Source organism: Populus trichocarpa, chromosome 13, assembly GCF_000002775.5.
Source record: "Populus trichocarpa isolate Nisqually-1 chromosome 13, P.trichocarpa_v4.1, whole genome shotgun sequence".
In the NCBI taxonomy this organism is placed as follows: domain Eukaryota; kingdom Viridiplantae; phylum Streptophyta; class Magnoliopsida; order Malpighiales; family Salicaceae; genus Populus; species Populus trichocarpa.
The window spans coordinates 14,489,091-14,507,429 of NC_037297.2; the positions used below are offsets into that span (position 1 = coordinate 14,489,091).

The 18,339-nt window shown below is 33.0% G+C and overlaps 2 protein-coding genes across 3 annotated transcripts; one reads left to right on the forward strand and one right to left on the reverse strand.

The window, feature by feature from the left end:
* The first annotated feature begins 2,513 nt into the window (after positions 1-2,513).
* On the forward strand, positions 2,514-6,469 carry LOC7494440 (protein THYLAKOID FORMATION1, chloroplastic). Of its 2 annotated transcripts, none has more exons than XM_024583286.2 (5): positions 2,514-2,933; positions 3,467-3,584; positions 4,523-4,736; positions 5,504-5,619; positions 6,083-6,469. In XM_024583286.2, exons 1-5 carry the CDS (start codon positions 2,732-2,734, stop codon positions 6,174-6,176), a joined length of 744 nt encoding a protein of 247 aa, XP_024439054.1. In that variant the 5' UTR covers positions 2,514-2,731; the 3' UTR covers positions 6,177-6,469. The 2 variants fall into 2 exon arrangements, with proteins under 2 accessions (XP_024439054.1, XP_002319386.1); XM_002319350.4 differs by having other exon boundaries at positions 2,516-2,933; positions 3,467-3,737.
* Positions 6,470-8,276: 1,807 nt separating this feature from the next.
* On the reverse strand, positions 8,277-17,887 carry LOC7497406 (diacylglycerol kinase 5). Its single transcript, XM_002319895.4, has 13 exons — positions 17,640-17,887; positions 15,440-15,658; positions 15,240-15,359; positions 14,872-15,000; positions 14,643-14,728; positions 14,261-14,384; positions 13,486-13,534; positions 10,252-10,334; positions 9,875-9,942; positions 9,547-9,621; positions 9,290-9,377; positions 9,043-9,159; positions 8,277-8,779 (listed from the first exon to the last, which is right to left on the reverse strand). The coding sequence occupies exons 1-13, from the start codon at positions 17,742-17,744 to the stop codon at positions 8,456-8,458; spliced, it is 1,587 nt and encodes a 528-aa protein (XP_002319931.3). The 5' UTR covers positions 17,745-17,887; the 3' UTR covers positions 8,277-8,455.
* Between the last annotated feature and the right edge of the window lie 452 nt (positions 17,888-18,339).

Consider the following 18,339-nt stretch of genomic DNA (forward strand, 5'->3'; position numbering starts at 1 on the left):
GACAGTTTGGGCTCTGCGCTTAGCTGAACCCAAGAATATTGGATTTGGCAGCTCGTCAAACCTATGTCTATTCAGGCTCAGCATGTAGCGGAACCCAAAAACATTGGGTTTGGCAACTCGCAAGACCCACATCTATTTAAGCTTAACGCATAGCTGAACCCAAGAAAATTAGGTATGATATCTTGCTAGACCCATATATAATTGGACTTAGCATGTACATAAAACCTAGGGAAGTTGGGTCTGACAATTTATCAGACTTATATGTACTTGGAATTAGCGCATAGTTAAACCCATGGATATTGGGTCTAACAGCTCATTAAACTCATGTCTGTTTAGGCTCAACACGTAGTTGAACTCAAGGATGTTGGGTCTAGCAATTCACTATACTTATATTTACTTGGACTCAACGCGCAACTAAACCTAAAGATGTTTGGTATGATATCTTGCTAGATCCATGTCTGCTTGGACTTAGTATTCAGATGAACCCTAAGGATATTGGGCTTGAAAGCAAACTAGACTCATACTATTTAGGTTTGATATTTTGTCAAGTTTAGGTATGTTAGATTATCACCCTATTTTTTTCCCTTTTAAATATAAACTTAGGTTAAAAATTAAATTTCAAAAATATGTTGATATATTTTTCAGACTAGTTTACACATAATCACGGGTTAATTTTATTTTTAAATAATTTTAAAAATATCTTGTCTTCATCGGTTTGGTGTATTCTCTAACTAATAATTTTAAATGTTAAATTAAAAAAATAAAAATAGAAAACATACATTCTTAACCATCATAAATCGATTTTTGTTAGAAAAAATACTCTCCGCGGCACCAGGAAGCAGAGGGGGGCAAGGAACAGGTGAGCACCTAAAAGACAAGAAAGGCTAGAAGCCCAAATATGCTAGAACACCCATTAGAGATAGTAAAGCCCAGTAATAATCATTTAGTTGACCCAATTTCAATTGGTAACTATGATAGCTGTTCATGGACCAAACTTGGGCCAAGTTTTTGTTACATTTTGAATGGGTCCAGTCCAAAATACAAAAATTACTACAGACCAACCAACACAAAAATTGGATCCATGGATAGTTATGGACTAAATAGTGACTGCACTACGCCGTGGGCCGGCCCAAATATTTTTCAGTATAAGAAAGAATGTTAAGGAAATGCAAGCAAGTGTTCCTAAAAAAACTAAAAGAAATTGAGACTCGGGTCGATGAATCGATTGTGTTTAATAAGCTCGACTAGTTTAAATAATATAAACAAGAAATGCAATAAAAATAAATAAAATGACAAAAAAGTTGACAACCAAAAAAAAAAAAATTGACTTCAGCCCATCAAGGTTAACATGTCAAATCTGCGACTTGGTTGTGATACTGGAATAACATAATCGAAAGCATACTAAATAAAATTATAAAGTTCAATTATCAAATAACTCAATGTTTAAGGGTAAAACTAAAAAAAAATAAAAAAGACTCGAGTCAACTCAGGTTAACCTACTAACCTTTCGACCATGGACATAATATTGAGATAACCCCATATAAAAAAATTTGAAAAGAAAAAAAAACATGAATATCATTCTTTGATAAATCAAATGTTGAATGATAAAAATATTAAAAAATCAATTTAAAAAATGACCAAATTTAACTCATGTTACCTTTCAAAACTCACGACTCCAGTCATGAGCTCGAGACTAATCCTATAAATGGTAAACCATAAAAAATAACAAAGAAAAATTTTAAATTATCAAAATATTAAAGGATAAAATTGAAAAAAAAACACAATTAAAAAAAATTCAAAATAAATGAAATAACAATTTAAAAAATGGAGAATAAAACTTTTACAACTATGATAAATACCTAATAAATTAGCTTAAATTGCCATCTCTACAAGTATTGGGAGCACAACTTGAGAAGATGATTGTTTGCGAGGATGCTTGTAACTGTAGTGTAATGTTTTTTTTAAATAGTTTTTTTTCTTGAAAATATATTAAAATAATTTTTTTTCAGATTTGTTTTTTTTTATTTTTAACATTAACAAATTAAAAATATTATTAAATACAAAAAATACCAATTTAATATTTTTTTAAGCTAGAAATACTTTTAAGAAGTTCTTAAAAAATATAAACAAAAAATGTGTCAAACACCGCGAGGTTTACCATCAAGGAAGGAAAGTGTATCTTTGGTATTGAAATTGAATATGCTTTTCATCAAAAATTGGAAAAACAAATTTTTTCAAATTAACTTTTTTAGTATTTTTTAATTATTTTGATGTACAATGTCAAAAATAAATTCTAAAAATAAAAAAATTATATTATTTTAATATATTTTAAAACAAATATTATTTTAAAAAATAATTTCCCTACACTCTAAACACCCTATTAATAAAAAAATCTTCAGTGGACTTCCTTGTTTCCAAGCAACCCATTGGTAAAAACCGCAAACACCCATACAACAACCCAAACAAATAAAACAGATTACGTGTCAAACTTCACTGGTTCCCTCTAAAAATCACAAAAGTCCTGTTTGTTTGTTTTTGTTTTTTGTTTTTTTTAAGATAAGCCTCTCTTTCAATTTCTAACCTCTCACTTTCTCTCCTTTTCTCTCAATCCAAACACAGGATTTAGAAAATGCAAATAATTTTCTTCTCTTCTTTCCCTATAACTTAATTTTCCCGGAAAAACACTCTCTCATTTTCTCTCTATTCAAACACGCATTTGTATCGATAAACAATGACTGCCATTACTAGCCTATCGTTCTCTGCTGTAAACCAATCTTCTAGTGAGCGAAACACTTTCGTGTCCTCTTTAGCGTCGCGTAATTTAAGTTTTGAAGGTTTTCGACTTCGGTCGGTTTTTTCGTGTCACTATGTTGGCGTTAAAGCTTCGAATTCGACTTCTCGTACGGCTATTCATTGCATGTCCACTTCCACTGGTAAAAAAAAATAGTCTTTGCTGATTTTTTTTATTGTTTTTCTGTTTTGTGTTTGGTTGCTGAGAAAGTGGGAGAAAATAGAAATAAAAGTTGTAGAAAGTTAGTGTAGTTAGGAGGTTAAGCTTTTAACATTCAATTGTTTGATTATAGATTCATTTTTTCACATTCATGAGGAATTAGCGGGATTTATTCATTTATTTTTATGAATTGTTTGTGTGAAAATTTCTGTTTAATAGTTGAAAAGAACTAATTTTGTGATTGATTCAGTAACAAAATGAAGTAAATATATTTTAGTATTTTTTTTTAACTATTAATGATTCACCTAGTGGATATTGGAAACTTAGACTTGAAATTTATATGTATGTTTTTAATGCGTAATTGTAGTTTCTGAGAATTTGTGGTCAAAGATTTTATTTTTCCTTGTCATTATTGTGTTTATGGTTTTAATTCTGCAATTTTTAGGTTTGTTGATGTAGCGTATGATAGTGTGTGGATTTGTTGGTAATGGTTTGTTTGGTTTATTGGGTTTTCAGATGTGCCACCAACGGTATCCGAGACAAAGTCCAATTTCTTAAAGGCGTACAAGAGACCGATCCCGAGTATCTATAATACTGTTTTGCAGGAGTTGATAGTACAACAACATTTGATGAGGTATAAGAAGACTTACCTTTATGATCCCGTGTTTGGTCTTGGTCTTGTTACTGTGTATGATCAACTCATGGAAGGGTATCCGAGTGACGAGGATCGAGAGGCCATTTTTCAGGCTTACATTAAGGCATTGAAGGAGGACCCGGAGCAATACAGGCTTGTTTTCTGAGTTTTTCTTTGGTTTTGTTGCTGGAAGTCTTTTTGTTTATTTCAACTCCCCAATAAAAGTTTAGTTTTCAAACAGGAATTAGTGTAAATAATGATTGTTAATGCTTTATGAGAGTATCTCTTTTATCAAGCTTATTGCATCTGAATGATAATTTTTTATATTTGAAACTATTGCATGAGAAATAAGAAAACGTTTGTTATTGTTGATTATTGGCATTTGTTTTCTGAAGACCACAAATCACTTTAAAATTCTGTTTATTTAGATGGAGAGAGTTAAATAATTGCTGGATGTTTGCAAGAATAAGGCTTAGGTGGTTCTCATGGATGGTTTCAGAGAAACATGAGAAAAAAAAATCTTATTCTATGCATAATTTACAACTATTTTTCTCAAGAATTTTTTTTATCAACATTGTTACCTTTATATATAGATCATTTGAGTTTTTCTAACCAATTGAAATGAAAAGAAATACAGGCAACACATAAAGATAGATAAATGACAAACGTAGCAGAAACTGAAACGTTTGAAAAGCTTAGCCAGATCATTTGAAAAATTGGAGATGCCTGGTGCTTTTAAGATGTTCATATATTGGTGGTCAATTTTTTTCTCTTTTATTCCTTTGTTACTCTGCATAACAGGAAACTGAAAGAATATAATTGTTACATCATATAGATCATTAATAGTTTCATTGAACAGAGTCTAAAAATTACCTTTCTATTTGACCTGACTTGAATCACCATTTGGGTTGAATAGTTCTGTATGTTTTGGTCTGCAGAATTGATGCTAAAAAGCTGGAAGAATGGGCTCGGGCTCAGACTCATAGTTCATTAGTTGACTTTTCATCTAAGGAAGGAGAAATTGAGGGGATATTAAAGGGCATTGCAGAAAGAGCTGCGAGTGGGAATTTCAGCTACAGCCGTTTCTTTGCTGTTGGGTTATTTCGTCTTCTTGAGCTGTCAAATGCAAGTGAACCAACAGTACTAGAAAAGGTTGGTTGTTACATTCCTTCTCTATTGCAATCTATGTAATATAGTGCTCTACTATTCTATTTAAAGTTTTAGTTTTCTAGTGATTTTCATTGTTTTGGATGTTGTTTTTAGCTCATCAAATCCATAAATTCTTCAGTTCCCAAGATTTGCTTCAATTTATAGTTGCATGTGTATAAATTTAGCCCATTTAACCCTCAAATCCGAGATCCAAATTTCCAGTATAGTATCTAGTTGTGTCAAGAAGTTTGGAGAATATGGATTTATATGAGACCTTCTTCTTGCAGATTGTGAAGATATTATGTGATACATTTTTAACTTTGTGTATTTGGGACATTTTATGACTTTAAATCCTTTCAGCTTCTGCCTGACAAAATGAATACGAAGCAAAAAAAAAAAAAAAAAGAAGCTTCAGGAACTGAAAGTTCTAATGGTGAATATATCCAAGTAATAAATTCATTGGCATCCTAAGGTTAATTTTTCCTTCCATGGGCTCAAGAGCTTCATATGCTTTCTTATTGCATATATTTGAGAACCATGACTTCTTACTTGAGAAAGTGTTGTTTTCAATTGGAGATTCAGTTCCTCGAACAAGATATGATGCATGTAGTATTTCAATTAACAGAGATTTCGGACTTGAATTTTCCAATTTTAATTTCAAGTGGTTGGATTTTTAATTTGGCTAACTTCAACTCCTTAATGAACTTTGTTATGAAATAAAGATTTTTGCTTGATAGTTTGACATTTACCCTTTAATTTCCATGCAACAGCTTTGTTCGGCACTAAACATCAATAAAAGAAGTGTGGATCGGGACCTTGATGTATATCGAGGCCTTCTTTCTAAATTGGTTCAAGCGAAAGAGTTACTGAAGGAGTATGTAGATAGGTAAAGATCTACATCCTTTCTCCATACAATTTCTTTTACATAAAAATGATGGTATGTGATATTATTTTATTCCACTGGTGATTATTACATTATCCATAAACAAAAACATAATTGTGCATCAGCCTGGACTGCTTCTCTTAGCTGCAAGTGTGCACCCTCTTAAAATGGGAGTATGTGAAAATAACACGCACAGAACTTCTTGCGAGTCGGAAACTGTAATCTGGAGAAAATTTGTATTCATCAAACTTAAACAGTAAATGTTTAATCAAAGTACATTGTTATATAATACGAACAATCTAGTTGTGAACTTGCTATGATATCTATGTTGAGCCATGTAAATTGTTCATCAAATGCCCATAACATCTAAAACTGATTCCTCCCAAGATATGTTCTAGCATTCTTCTTCTTTTGTTTGTCCCATCTTGCATGTGGTTCTGTTTTCTAAGATGCTTTTGGCTTTCAGGGAAAAGAAGAAACAAGAAGAACGTGCAGAATCACAGAAGGCTAATGAGATGGTAGCAAAATGTTTGGGAGATCCCCAAGTTGTAGGACAGTAGTTCAGTCAACACAGCATCGCTCACCACACAGATCAAATTATACGAAAGCTTCAACATCGTCACTCCTTTATTTTAAGGTACACTCGAAAGACTTCTCTGTTTCAGCAAACCATATGTCAGCTTGTGGATTTACAGTATGATGATCAGGATACATTCCCTCTTTGTTCCACATGTTTATATATTTCTTTCCTTTATTTCAAACAATTTTCTTTCTTATTTCTGTACCAGAAATGTATCCTGTTATTAAACACCCAGTTGCAAATATATCTTTGTGCTCATCACTATTAAACTTCCTTTTTGCGTTAACTGTGTTTGACCACGAATCTAATCAATAAACTTGATGAACAATGTCATACAAACAAATCATAGAAAATCTTCATTTATACTGGTGATAAGCACATAATTGTGCACAATCTACAGAAATGAAATATTAATTTATTCAACTGGTGATAAGCACATGCTATACAGAAACAAAAACATAATTGTGCATCAGCCTGAACTGCATCTGTAAGCTGCAAGTATGCATCCTCTTAAAATGGGAGTTTCTGAAAATAACATGTACTGAACCTGTGAATCATTTTCAAAATTTGATTTGCTACAGGAGAATGGACTTTTACTATTGTTAATTGGTGAAAGACATTTTGGTAACTAAAATTTTAGTCACAGCTACAAATTTGCACATACAATTGGAACCCGAACCCCCCTAGGGAATTGACCCTGATAAGGAGAGTAAGCAAATAAAAACAGAAAGATATTTTAGGATAATATTTAGTGAGCAGATGGGACAAAGCTGTCTTAGTGAGAAAGTGGGACAGAAGTCAGGTCATGTCACCATGAACCAAATATAATTGTACTTGAGATATTGATTGAAAGTATCAGCTTCCCTAAATTTTCTCCACTCCACAAGGTACAGGGACTTCCACATTACTATCTTTGTCCTTTGTGTCAATTATGATGGCTTAATCAAAGTCAATTGGTAGGAGTTGCTTCCGGGATTCTTAATGATCATGATGTAGGTATGTAGGGAAATTAATGCAGAGTATTTACTTTATTATAATGGAAAATTTTACTGATACAAATAGGATATAATGCAATGATTTCATAAAGCACTATAGTAAGTGATAGTCCAGTGAATGTTTTGCATAAGCAAGAAAGACGAACTCTTGACCAGTGTTCATTGTTTCATAAATCATTATATTTTTTTTTATTTGGAGGGAAAGTGATCATATTGAAGAGTAAATTATAAATTAGTTCCTCTAGTTTCAAGAAATGAATTAATTAGTCTTTTTTGTTTCAAAAACTGTTTTTTTAGTTCTTAGACCAGTGTTGACCAAGCTTGATTTAATATTATTTTATTTTAAAAAAAGCACCCCCCCCCCCCCCCCCCCCCTCCAAATCAATCTTGTGAACTTATGTGGTTTGATTCTCTAACCAAACATAATTGATAGAGATTGGAATAAAAGAGAACAGAAAAATCTACCTTAGAGAGTGAAGAATCTGGGTTTTGAGGGCAAGAGAAGCTGCCAATCAATCTCCAATTTTCTTTTCGCCTTCTCCAACTTATTCTCCATCTTCATTACTGCTCACACACTTCTTGCCTACACTTACCTAAACCTTAGAAAGACTGGAATCACCACTGAAAACCACAAAATCTTCAAAATTAGCCACAATTTGCTCAAACAAACAAGACCCAAATCAAACCCAATGAGAAAAGGAAGCTCAATTGCTGGAAGACATTCCATGAACCCTTCAACCGGAATTTTTATATGAAGGGAAGAGACAGCTGCTGCCATGTGAATTCCAATCACAATTGACTCCAATTCATTTTTGGTTTTCGTATTTGATTTTACTTGATGGAACAATAACCAAGTTGCAAGCAAGAGGGAAAAAAAAACTAAATAAAACGCTGTGAGGACGATTATGGTGTTACAGTATAAATCTTTAAAAATAAAATGAAGCCCGATGGTTGTAAAATAATAAAAATAAAGCGCATTTTGTATGAAATAAGCTTTAAGGTTAGGGGTAGATTATAACCATAACACCTGCAAAGACCTGTTTCACCAACAGTAATTTTTGGCAAGGTACCAAGCAATCCTAAAATAAAATTGCAAGAGTTTTAACCACCAGTTTTATTATCAATTGGTAAATGGATAAATTTACAATCAATTTCAGTAACAATATGGATGAAAAATGATATAAATGAAACTCCAAAACCATGAGAGAATCAACCCAATAAACATGTAAGCAAATCACAGAGAAAAAAATGAATATTTAAAGGTTTAACTGAGATGAGAAATGTCAACTTCATCTGGGATCCTGAATGTATCAGCTGCGCCAAATTTCCTAAACTCTTCGGCTAGTACCGAGTCCTCCTCGTCACTGTCTTTGTCTGCATCATGACAGGATGGCGATAAAGGATCGTTGACACTTTTAGACCTGCAATCATCGGTGGCAAGCATGTTGACTTGGCCAAGATGAGAGATTTCCACCAACACAGTATTATCATCATCGGATGGTAGCGGTTGCTTCCAGGGTTCCCCGTCAATTCTCATGAATGTGTGGTCAGCGCCACCTTTGTGAAACTCGAAGCGGATTCTGTGTGCCTAGTGCCAAAACCAAAAGAAAGTCGAGTTTAGAAGATTAATCTACATATTATGTAATGCCATTTTTATGAGACATTTTGATTTCTTGTATGAACCTAGAAATCACAGCACGCATTTCCATCTTAGGTCACTGATTGATTCCTTTATATCCATGAATAAGTAATCGATCTTGGTTTCCTCTTCGTGAATGAATTTCTGATATCCATAAAGAACGCGCCATTTAAAATCAGGGAAGAATTTCAGTTACAGTTTTATTTTTTCACCTGTGCAAGACGAGTTCCATGTCCATTTGGAGCAAGCAAAACAAGCCCATGCCAAGCGTCTCTAAAACCAACAACCTCGATAAGTCCATCATCAACAAAAGGTGGAGTCAAGCCTCTCTGAAACGAATATAAGAGGCCAATTCATCAGATTTTCCTCAGTAAAATAAACGTTCATGAGATTAAATTATTTAGTTTCCGTCAAAACTAAAATTTAAAGTAGATAAGCAAGTGGACAGATAAAACTGACGTCACGTCGTTTGTTGCTATTTGGTGTTCCCCATGGATTTAGTCCACCAGAAAAGCTGGGCAAGTTAAGGCATACAATTGACCTAATGCTGTTCGTAGAAAAAACAGAGGAGGGGATGTCAATAGACAAAACATTTTATAGTTTTTTCTAAGCAATATTTAGTTTCAGTGGAAACTTAGAAGCGTTTAACATTTCTTCAAAGTTAGCAGTCATGGAAAAGTGATGCATAAAACTGAAGCACATAACCATTGAGTTACCTGTTAGGTATATGAAGCTTTTCCCATTGACCAGTCTTCTTCATGATCTTCACTGTAGCAAGGTGCGCTATGTTCCTGTAATGAAGAATCATCGCTATTACATAATTTGCTGAGGCATGCAGCATTTATCATAACATGATTCGCTGTAGGATTTGCCAGCGAGTCTCTAAACTCTCAGACAATGAAATATATTTGTCTTATTTATAGCTCTATCTCTTCTCAAAGGGATACCAGTTGAAATCCCAATATACAGCGCAGACAGTAATATTGCATGCATCCAGGTAACAGTTAACTCTCGCTCTCTCTGTTTTGCTTTTTATACACTAACCTTGAAGAAGGGTGATAAAGAGAAGCTAAAAACCATCCTTGTGTACAACCAAGCTTTGCATAAGTACTCTGTTTCAATAGGGAGAAAATAAACAATAATTAAGAAAGCAGTATTTCACTTTGAGCTGACCATTTAGTATGTACAAAAGTAGGGACAAGTTATCAAACGAACAGTATTACATTCTTTAGCCGACCAATTATTGTCCTACCAACCAGAGTCCTAATGGTAGACTTCGGAGAAGCCCCGTATTTTGGTGAAGAATAGAAGTTTGATCAAAATTTGACATCCTTTCTTCAACAGTCAAGTATAATTGAACTACCGTGATATTTAATTCAATTTATTAAAATGCACTAGGAATATAGAAGACATTGCAGTACCTGATTAATCAACTGATTTTTGAATTTTTCAGGATGCAACTTCCGCTCAGAATGAAATGCATATGACACTTGGGCATCCATGCCTGTAAACAACAGAATACAAGTCGTGGTTATGTCAGAAAAACGTTTTGGGGTAAAATGTAAAATTTCTGAAATCCAAGTCTTCATGGCATGCTTCAAGAAAGAAGATTTTGAACTTTAAAAAGTTAAATTGACATTCCTTGTTATTTAAAACATATTTACAGTGTGACATTTTGTAACGGAAGTTAGAAGATACAACAAAACAAAATAAATCCTCTCTATATAATTCACATTTACATCTTAATGCTTATAATCACATGCATATAGGGTAGATATTAAAAACTTATAATCTGATATTAAATATTGAACGTCTCCACTATCTCAGATGTTTTCAATGAATCGATGATTACATAAAAAAAACAAGAACTCAGATATTCTAAACCTCAAGAACAAACTCTATAAATAAGACACGGAGTTTATCTTGCAGTTCAAAAATACTAATAAATTGCACTATACTTTAGAGGCATCCATGACAGATGTCGCGGGGCATGTGCGGCGTTGAGTGATGGTAGGTCTGCCTCCGGAAAGGATGCATTGGAAATGGGTTTTAGCTCTATCCATAAAATTATGATTATAAAGTTCAAGAGCTCTCGCCTAGTATTAAGTTATTAGGAAACCTATGATATGTGAGAATTTGGATAAGGGACTGGTTGTGCAAAGGAAGACACATCGCCCTCAGTGCACCCTACCTGAGGTAAGCTGCGTTATTGTTTAATTGTTTTTCTAAGTCAAGTTTATATTCGTTAGTCTCGTCTAAGATTCAAGGTAGATCTCCTTCATGAGGAAGTCTCTATCTTATCTGGTTAAATCCTAACCGTTCTAAAGTCTAAATTTTAGCATTGCATTTATTTTACTCTTTGTATCTTTAATACCTGAGAGTATACTTTATAATGTAATTTTATACCCTCAAATATTAAAGTCTACATATAAATTCATAACACTTTAAATATAAAGTGAACAAAATGATTAGTGAAAGATTGTTGATATTTTAATCAAACTCTAACGGATAATCATAAACTGATTATGATATCAATTTTACATTTTAAAACATGAGAGATGCAATTTTTTTTTCTTATGAAAATATGTTTGGAAAAATTTTAGGATTCAACAGCATGCACGGAAACAAAACATTTTTGTTTTTTTAAGAGGAAATTAATTTATTTTTTTTTTTGAATATTTTAAATTTTCAATTTTTTTAGAAAGTTTTGGAGAAAACCGAGTATTTTAATACCGGATCTATATCTTACAATGTAAGTATACAACATGAAATTATGCAAAATGGTTGGAAAAACATGCGAGGGACCCACAAATATTTTTAAAATGCCCTTTGGAAAATTTGAAAATTTTTCTTTTTTCCTTTAATATTATTATATTATTATTAAATATATTAGGTTGGGCTCGGCCCAACCATATGAGCCGAACCTAGCCGGGTCAGGTCGGGCCGACTACGGGTTTGCGCTAAACCCGACCCGACCATGTGGACTGGGCTGAAATAGATCCAATCCAAACCTTTCCAACTGTTGCAGGACATGAATTAATTAATTAACATCCTGCATGCAAAACTAGGGTGGCGGGGGGAGGCAGACTGACACAGGAGAGATGGGAGCTACTTGGCGTGGAGATGGTTGGTGGTCATGCTGGGAGGTTCGGTGTGATGCTGGTGATGGCGGCGGAGAAAGTGGGAGAAAGCTAGCAGGGAGAGAAAAGGGGGATTATTGGTTTTTTTAGACTCTAGCTTCTGATTTATTTCTCTTCAGGGCATATAATTCACCCTTATTTATAATAGGTAGAAAGGGACACTGTCTCTTCTGGGAATAAATCTTAACCCTTGATTCAGCTGGAAAAGATATCAATCATTGGCTCAAAGTGGTCATCATGAACTGTCAAATTTGATAGTTGAAGGTTGCTTGAGTTGGTCTTTTTGGGCCGTCGCCACAGCCAGTGTAGTGTCAATCGGCCAGAAAAAACCATACCAGGGTATGGTCAAGTGTTAGGCTATCATTTTCGTGCAAGTTTTGTCAAATTTGATGGAGAGGTGAAGAATTAAATGTACTTGAAAAGCAACCCCCTAAACAGTCTCTTTCAGGTGAAAAGAAAGAAAAAGATGAATAATAGACAAAACAACAAGTCATCTGGTCTGTCTTTTTTTTTTTACTATTTGGTCAAAACGCGCCGTTTCATTTAAATGAAACAATGTCGTTTCGACTTTTAGGGTTTTAATTCAAGCATTTTGCCAAAGTTCAATTTGATCCTCCATCTTTTATTTTTTTTTCAATTGCAGCCCTAATTGACCCTAAACTTTTAATTTTATACCTGAAAAAACTTCAACATCAGCCCTGAATTTCAGGGCCTTTTTCATTGTAGTCCTTGATTTCGGATTTATGCAAATTGATCCTCAATTGACCAATAAACTTTTGATTTTCTTTAATTTCATCTCTGATTTCAATCAATTGGATCCCCAAAGTTCGACGCCTTTTTCAAAATGATCTTTGGCTGTTAATTTCTTCAATTTAACCCCTAAATGACCCTAAAACTTTGATTTTCTTGCGATTTTACCCCTGATTGGAATCAATTGACTTTGTAAAAATTAAATTTGATCCTCTAAAATTCTAATTTTCTAAATTAAGCTCAAATTAGACTTTCAAATTTAATTTTTCACCAATTAAGCCCCTAATAAAATTAATTTGACTCATTTAAAATATAATTAAGTCCTTGTACCTAATTAAATCTTTTAATTAGACTCAAATTAATTCTTAAACATAATTAAACTTTAATTTGGTCCATGATTAAATCAAATTGACCTATTAAAAATCTAATTATATCCTTGGACTTTATTTTTATGCAGATTCGTTCAATTATAATTTAATTTGACATTGAATCTGTATTATCTCTTTAATCTTGGGTACAACAAGGTACAATTAGATTCTCAATTCCATCAAAAATTGCAGCTTGATTTTCCTACTTTTGCTAAAATACTAGTTTTCTTGCTATTATTATTTATTATTTATTATTTATTTTAAAAGAAAAGGGAGTAAAACTTTAGGGAATAACCCAAAAATGAATTATGAAAACAGATATATCTTCTTTTAAGGTTTCAATTGGCCAATAAGAAAAATAAAAAGAATTATACTTGGTCCAGGATAGAAGTCTTACCCATACTGAAGTAGTTCCAGAATCCCCCACGAAATGTGATATAACCTTCCTGTGAAGCAACCAAAACATTTTTGTAAGACATGCATGATGCAACTTAAATTCAAAGAAGTTGATATGTTAAAGTGGAGAACAGAACGATTCTAAGGTTTGTCCACACTTTTCTTCGCTAGAGATAGTACTCTCTTAGAAGTCAACGAATTTTGTTTTTCTCACTTGTAGAAAAATTGTACAAAAACAATTAATGACAATAAATAAAACACGTTCTCAGTAGGAATCTTCCGATTTTATCAAAGGTTTTGCACTAAAGCTAAAGCAGAAAAAAGGCCACAGCATTTAGTTATTTATGATGCAGGCAAATATACACTATTGAATTTTAATTGGGTCTGGTTTAAATGGTACCGAAGAAATCCAATTGTCAGTCTACCGTAAATGCAATTTCATATGCAATATCCTTCTTCAAAGGAACTACCTTTGGTATCAGAGTAGGCACTTGATAGATATCAAAGACTGCACCAGCACCAAGAAAACAAGTGAGGTTCTTTCAAAAAGTATATGTTATTTCCAGGCTCAAACGTAATATCGAAGAATTTTAATTTGAAAGAGTAGAAAAGTAGTGTTGGGGTTCAAATAGGCAATTACTACTGGATTTTGCACGGGCATCAAATGCAGTTTCCTGATTATAAGCAAAATGATGACCAAGAAATGTTTTAGACAGTTCTTAAGAGCACTTTTCCAAAAAAAAAAAAGTTCGTAAGGGCAATGTAGACTGCACTACCATGTTGAGCTCATCTGTTGGAGAAACGCGGTGAACTGCATGCAGAGAATGTGGTAGTTCAAGAGGTGCAATGGGATCACAGGAACCTTCTTTAGGAGCTCTCATCCTCATGAGAATATGCCAGCTGAATTTCAAACAAGAATATAAAAAAGCAAATATGTAAGTCAAAATAAAAATGAAGCAAGCAATGACGAACCAAAATATAAAGCAATCACCCCATGTTTGTTCAATCAGACACCAAACTTATGGCGCAGAAAGAGATTTTCAAGAAATTAAATCCTAAGCGAATTATCCCCACAAGAACATTAATCCGAGTCATGTAACCAGACAAAGCTACACTATGCATGCACATACAAACACAAAGATAGTTATGCTAACTAACTTGTCTATTTTCATTTCCTTGGCATTCTTTACTTTCTTCATAAAAGCCATCACAGCCTGAACATCCGTTCCTGGATTCTTCTTTCCCTGCAAATACACTTCATATTACACTCCAGTTCTTCCAGATTGCTCATTCTAACATTACATCACTCAAACTACCATCAATTTCAGAAATCTCGAAACGTTCAAATTACATCCTCCATTTCAAATTCATAGACATTATTTCTTACCCAACCAAACGCGAACGGAAGATTGTTTCCGGTCCCCAGTGGCATAGTAGCAATCGGCAGCGGATGCGATAATTTAAGATCGCAAACAACACCAAGAAGCCATCCAGCTGTTCCATCTCCACCAGCAACCTAACATTAATCCAAACAAAAACATTTCAACAAACATAAATATAAAAATAAAACAATTAATCCCAACAAAAACATTTCAACACTCATAAATTTAAAAATAAAAAATAAAACAATCAATCCAAACAAAAATATTTCAACACATAAAAAAAAATAAAACAAACACAATTACATTCACATTCACCTTCACATTCAGGAATCCAAACACCACCTAAAAACTAAAATTAAAAAAAAAAACTTACAATAATTCGCAATTTCTCTTGAATTTTAGCCGCAAATTCATCATTAGATTTCAATTTCTCCAAATTCAAATAAATCCTCCGCAACACCACATCCGGCGCTTCCTTCCCCAAATCAAAAACCTAAAAGTCCATTAAAAACATAAACAAATCACCGATTTGTCATCAGAGAAGAGAAACTCAAATAAAAAAAAAAGCCTCACCTGATTTTCATTAAGAAGAGCAGAATAAGTCTTAAAAAGATCTGCACCAAGCTGACCACCACTTTTGGAATTGATAAAAACCAGAACCGGACACTGAGGTAGCTGAGGTGGAGGAGTGGAATCGGATTTCGAATCAGGAACCAAAATGTAATTAGGAATATAAAATTCCTTAAGGAAATCCGAATCTGAAACCGAATCCGTCGTCAATGTACCCTCCATCTAGCCGGGAAAAAAAAGAAACGAAATTTGATTGAAAGAGGAATTCGATTCTGAGAATTTTGATTTAGTTGGAGAGAAAGAGAATTCAATTCTCTTATTATAGCAATACAGAGGGGCAGCAGTTGACTCGGTTTGTTTGTTTACTGAGAGGTATCCACGTTTGTGAATGTGAATCACGCTCGCTGTTATTTTCGTTTCGCGCTAAGAAGGTGATGCTGTCAGATTCCACTTGGGGTGGGGTCCATGCTGATGTGTTGTCCTACTTGGCATTTACGGCGGTTAGGTTTAAGAATCCAATGTTGTTGTCACGTGGATTTTTTTTCCTTTTCTTTTCTTAAGAATATATCCCATAATTTTTTCTGAGTTACGAGTTTTAATTGGACAAGTGTATCATTCAGCTCAATTTTAATATTTTTATAAATTAAAATAATTTTATTTTAATTAAAAATAAATAAATAATCAACGGGTTACAATCGAGTTTTACTGGATTTGTCAAGTTTTTAACTTTCTTTATTTTTTTATAAATCCAGCCCGGTTTCGGTCTCAAGTCGGTCAGATTCCAGGTTGACCTATCGGACCGAGTCAGATTTTAAAACTATGATTTTAAGTGTATATTTTTTTAATTTTTATCACATAAAAGGCACCTGATTAAGTTAAAAAAAGAAATAAATTATATTTGGTTAAATTTAAAATAACGTGAAATCATGAAATAATTAAAACCCAAAGTTTTTTTATTTGTTATTATTTGCTATGGTGGAGAATGAATGAAAAAAGGGAAGAAGAAGATGTTGATGGTGATATGAACATAAATGGAGATGTTGAGATGTGGCTGGAGCTTATATACCATTATAGAATCATAATTCAATCCTTCTAGAAATCAATACTATTGTATCAACAGAAATGATATATCTCTATTATGAATTTAATAATTTTGGTTTGATTTATCAAAAGAATTTAATAATTTTTTCTAAATTTATATTTAAAGTTTAAATCCAAGAAATTAAAAAAAAAAGTAAACTTCCTTAGCCAATAAACCTATCTTTAAAGATAAACAAAAATATATTTAGTAAAAAAAAAAAAACAAATACATAAATAATTTTATCTCTTAAACAATTTTAAAGATAATAATCAAATGTTATAAATTTAACACTATTGATTTAGCATGAATTTGATATTGTGATGTATAATATTTTTTAAAAATATATATTAAAATGATTCAATTTTGATATCAGTATATCAAAAATAAAAAAAAAATACTAAAAAAATCAATAAAATACTTTTTTCCCGATAAAATATACTCTTAAAATATAAAAAAATAAATATAAGTCACTCCTGAACATCCCAAATCTCATTGCATTATTGCATGAATACCTAATAATAACTCCTATTTTGTTTTTTTTGTTTTTTATTTTTTTTGACATGGATTGGATCAAGCCCAACGAGCATAATGTTAAATAATTTTTAGTGGCTTGATATGGAGCTCCTCATAGTCCGCCACCAGAACTTAGGCACATGGGAAGGAAAAAACTTCTCATCTTCTTGGCAAACATTGACGCAACAATGTCAAATATAACCCAATATTGCTCCATCAAGAACAATGACTAATTATCTCTATCGTCAATGTGTTTCGTCCATACTTTATCGATTGTCTCCCTTCTATTCAAAGATTACACAACTATCCTATAGCATATTACACCCGTGTACGTATCCATCTTCTAGATTTCAAAAATAACCAGTAAGACAGAGATGGTATTGATTTATTAGCAGGTTTTTATGCTTCATAGTTTATTTAAGCCTTTCATCAATACATACATGCAACGCAAAGTAACCAGGAGAAGCTAAATTACCAGATGAATCTGCCGAGATTAAGGTAGGTTACACGGGAGGAACTATGCATGATTCTTGAAACTTGTTGTCGCACAACACCATAAGCAAAATTATGATAAACCGAAACGATATGAGAGAGAGAGGGGGGGCGTACCTTGTATGCTGTGAAACATGAAGTTCTTCGTTTACTCTGTTCATGGTGCTTGTCTCCAGAAATAGTATCTACTTTGCTGATCTTGGATGGAAGAGAGTTGCCCATAGCAAAGGTGGCTAACAAATATAACAATCTTGGTATAGACAGAAGATGCTTTGCTTGGAAAGAAGATGCTTTGCTTGGAGAGAGAGACGTGGTGTGGGTTTAAGAGAGACAATGAAGATTCTATCCAATTCATAAAAGGCGATTTAATTTTCTATGTATGAATGTCAAGAACTAATTTAATCATTTGAAGACCAACAAGGTTTCAAGGAGAAAGAAACAAAAGCAAAATCCTCCTTGTAAAGTTGCTTATAATTTTCAGTTGTCTACAATTCCACGTCTGAGTAGCAAAATTCAAAGCAATCGAAATCCATTCCTGCACGGCGAATTTTCTCATTCATCAAAAATTAAAAATTTTACTTGTGTTTTCTATGTGGAAAAAAAAAATCCCTTTTATTTTGTACGCAAAGAAAAAACTGGAAGATTGCTCAGCTGATTAGGATGATTTGGACCAAAGAACGAAAAATAACAATTTGCCGCCGCGGACTGTGGGCAGACGTGGTCAAGCATATGAGAATAGACAAAAATGATTAGATTATAACTGTTTATCATACATTATTGATTATGAAAACAAACTAAATAGGAAGCTGATGCTGTT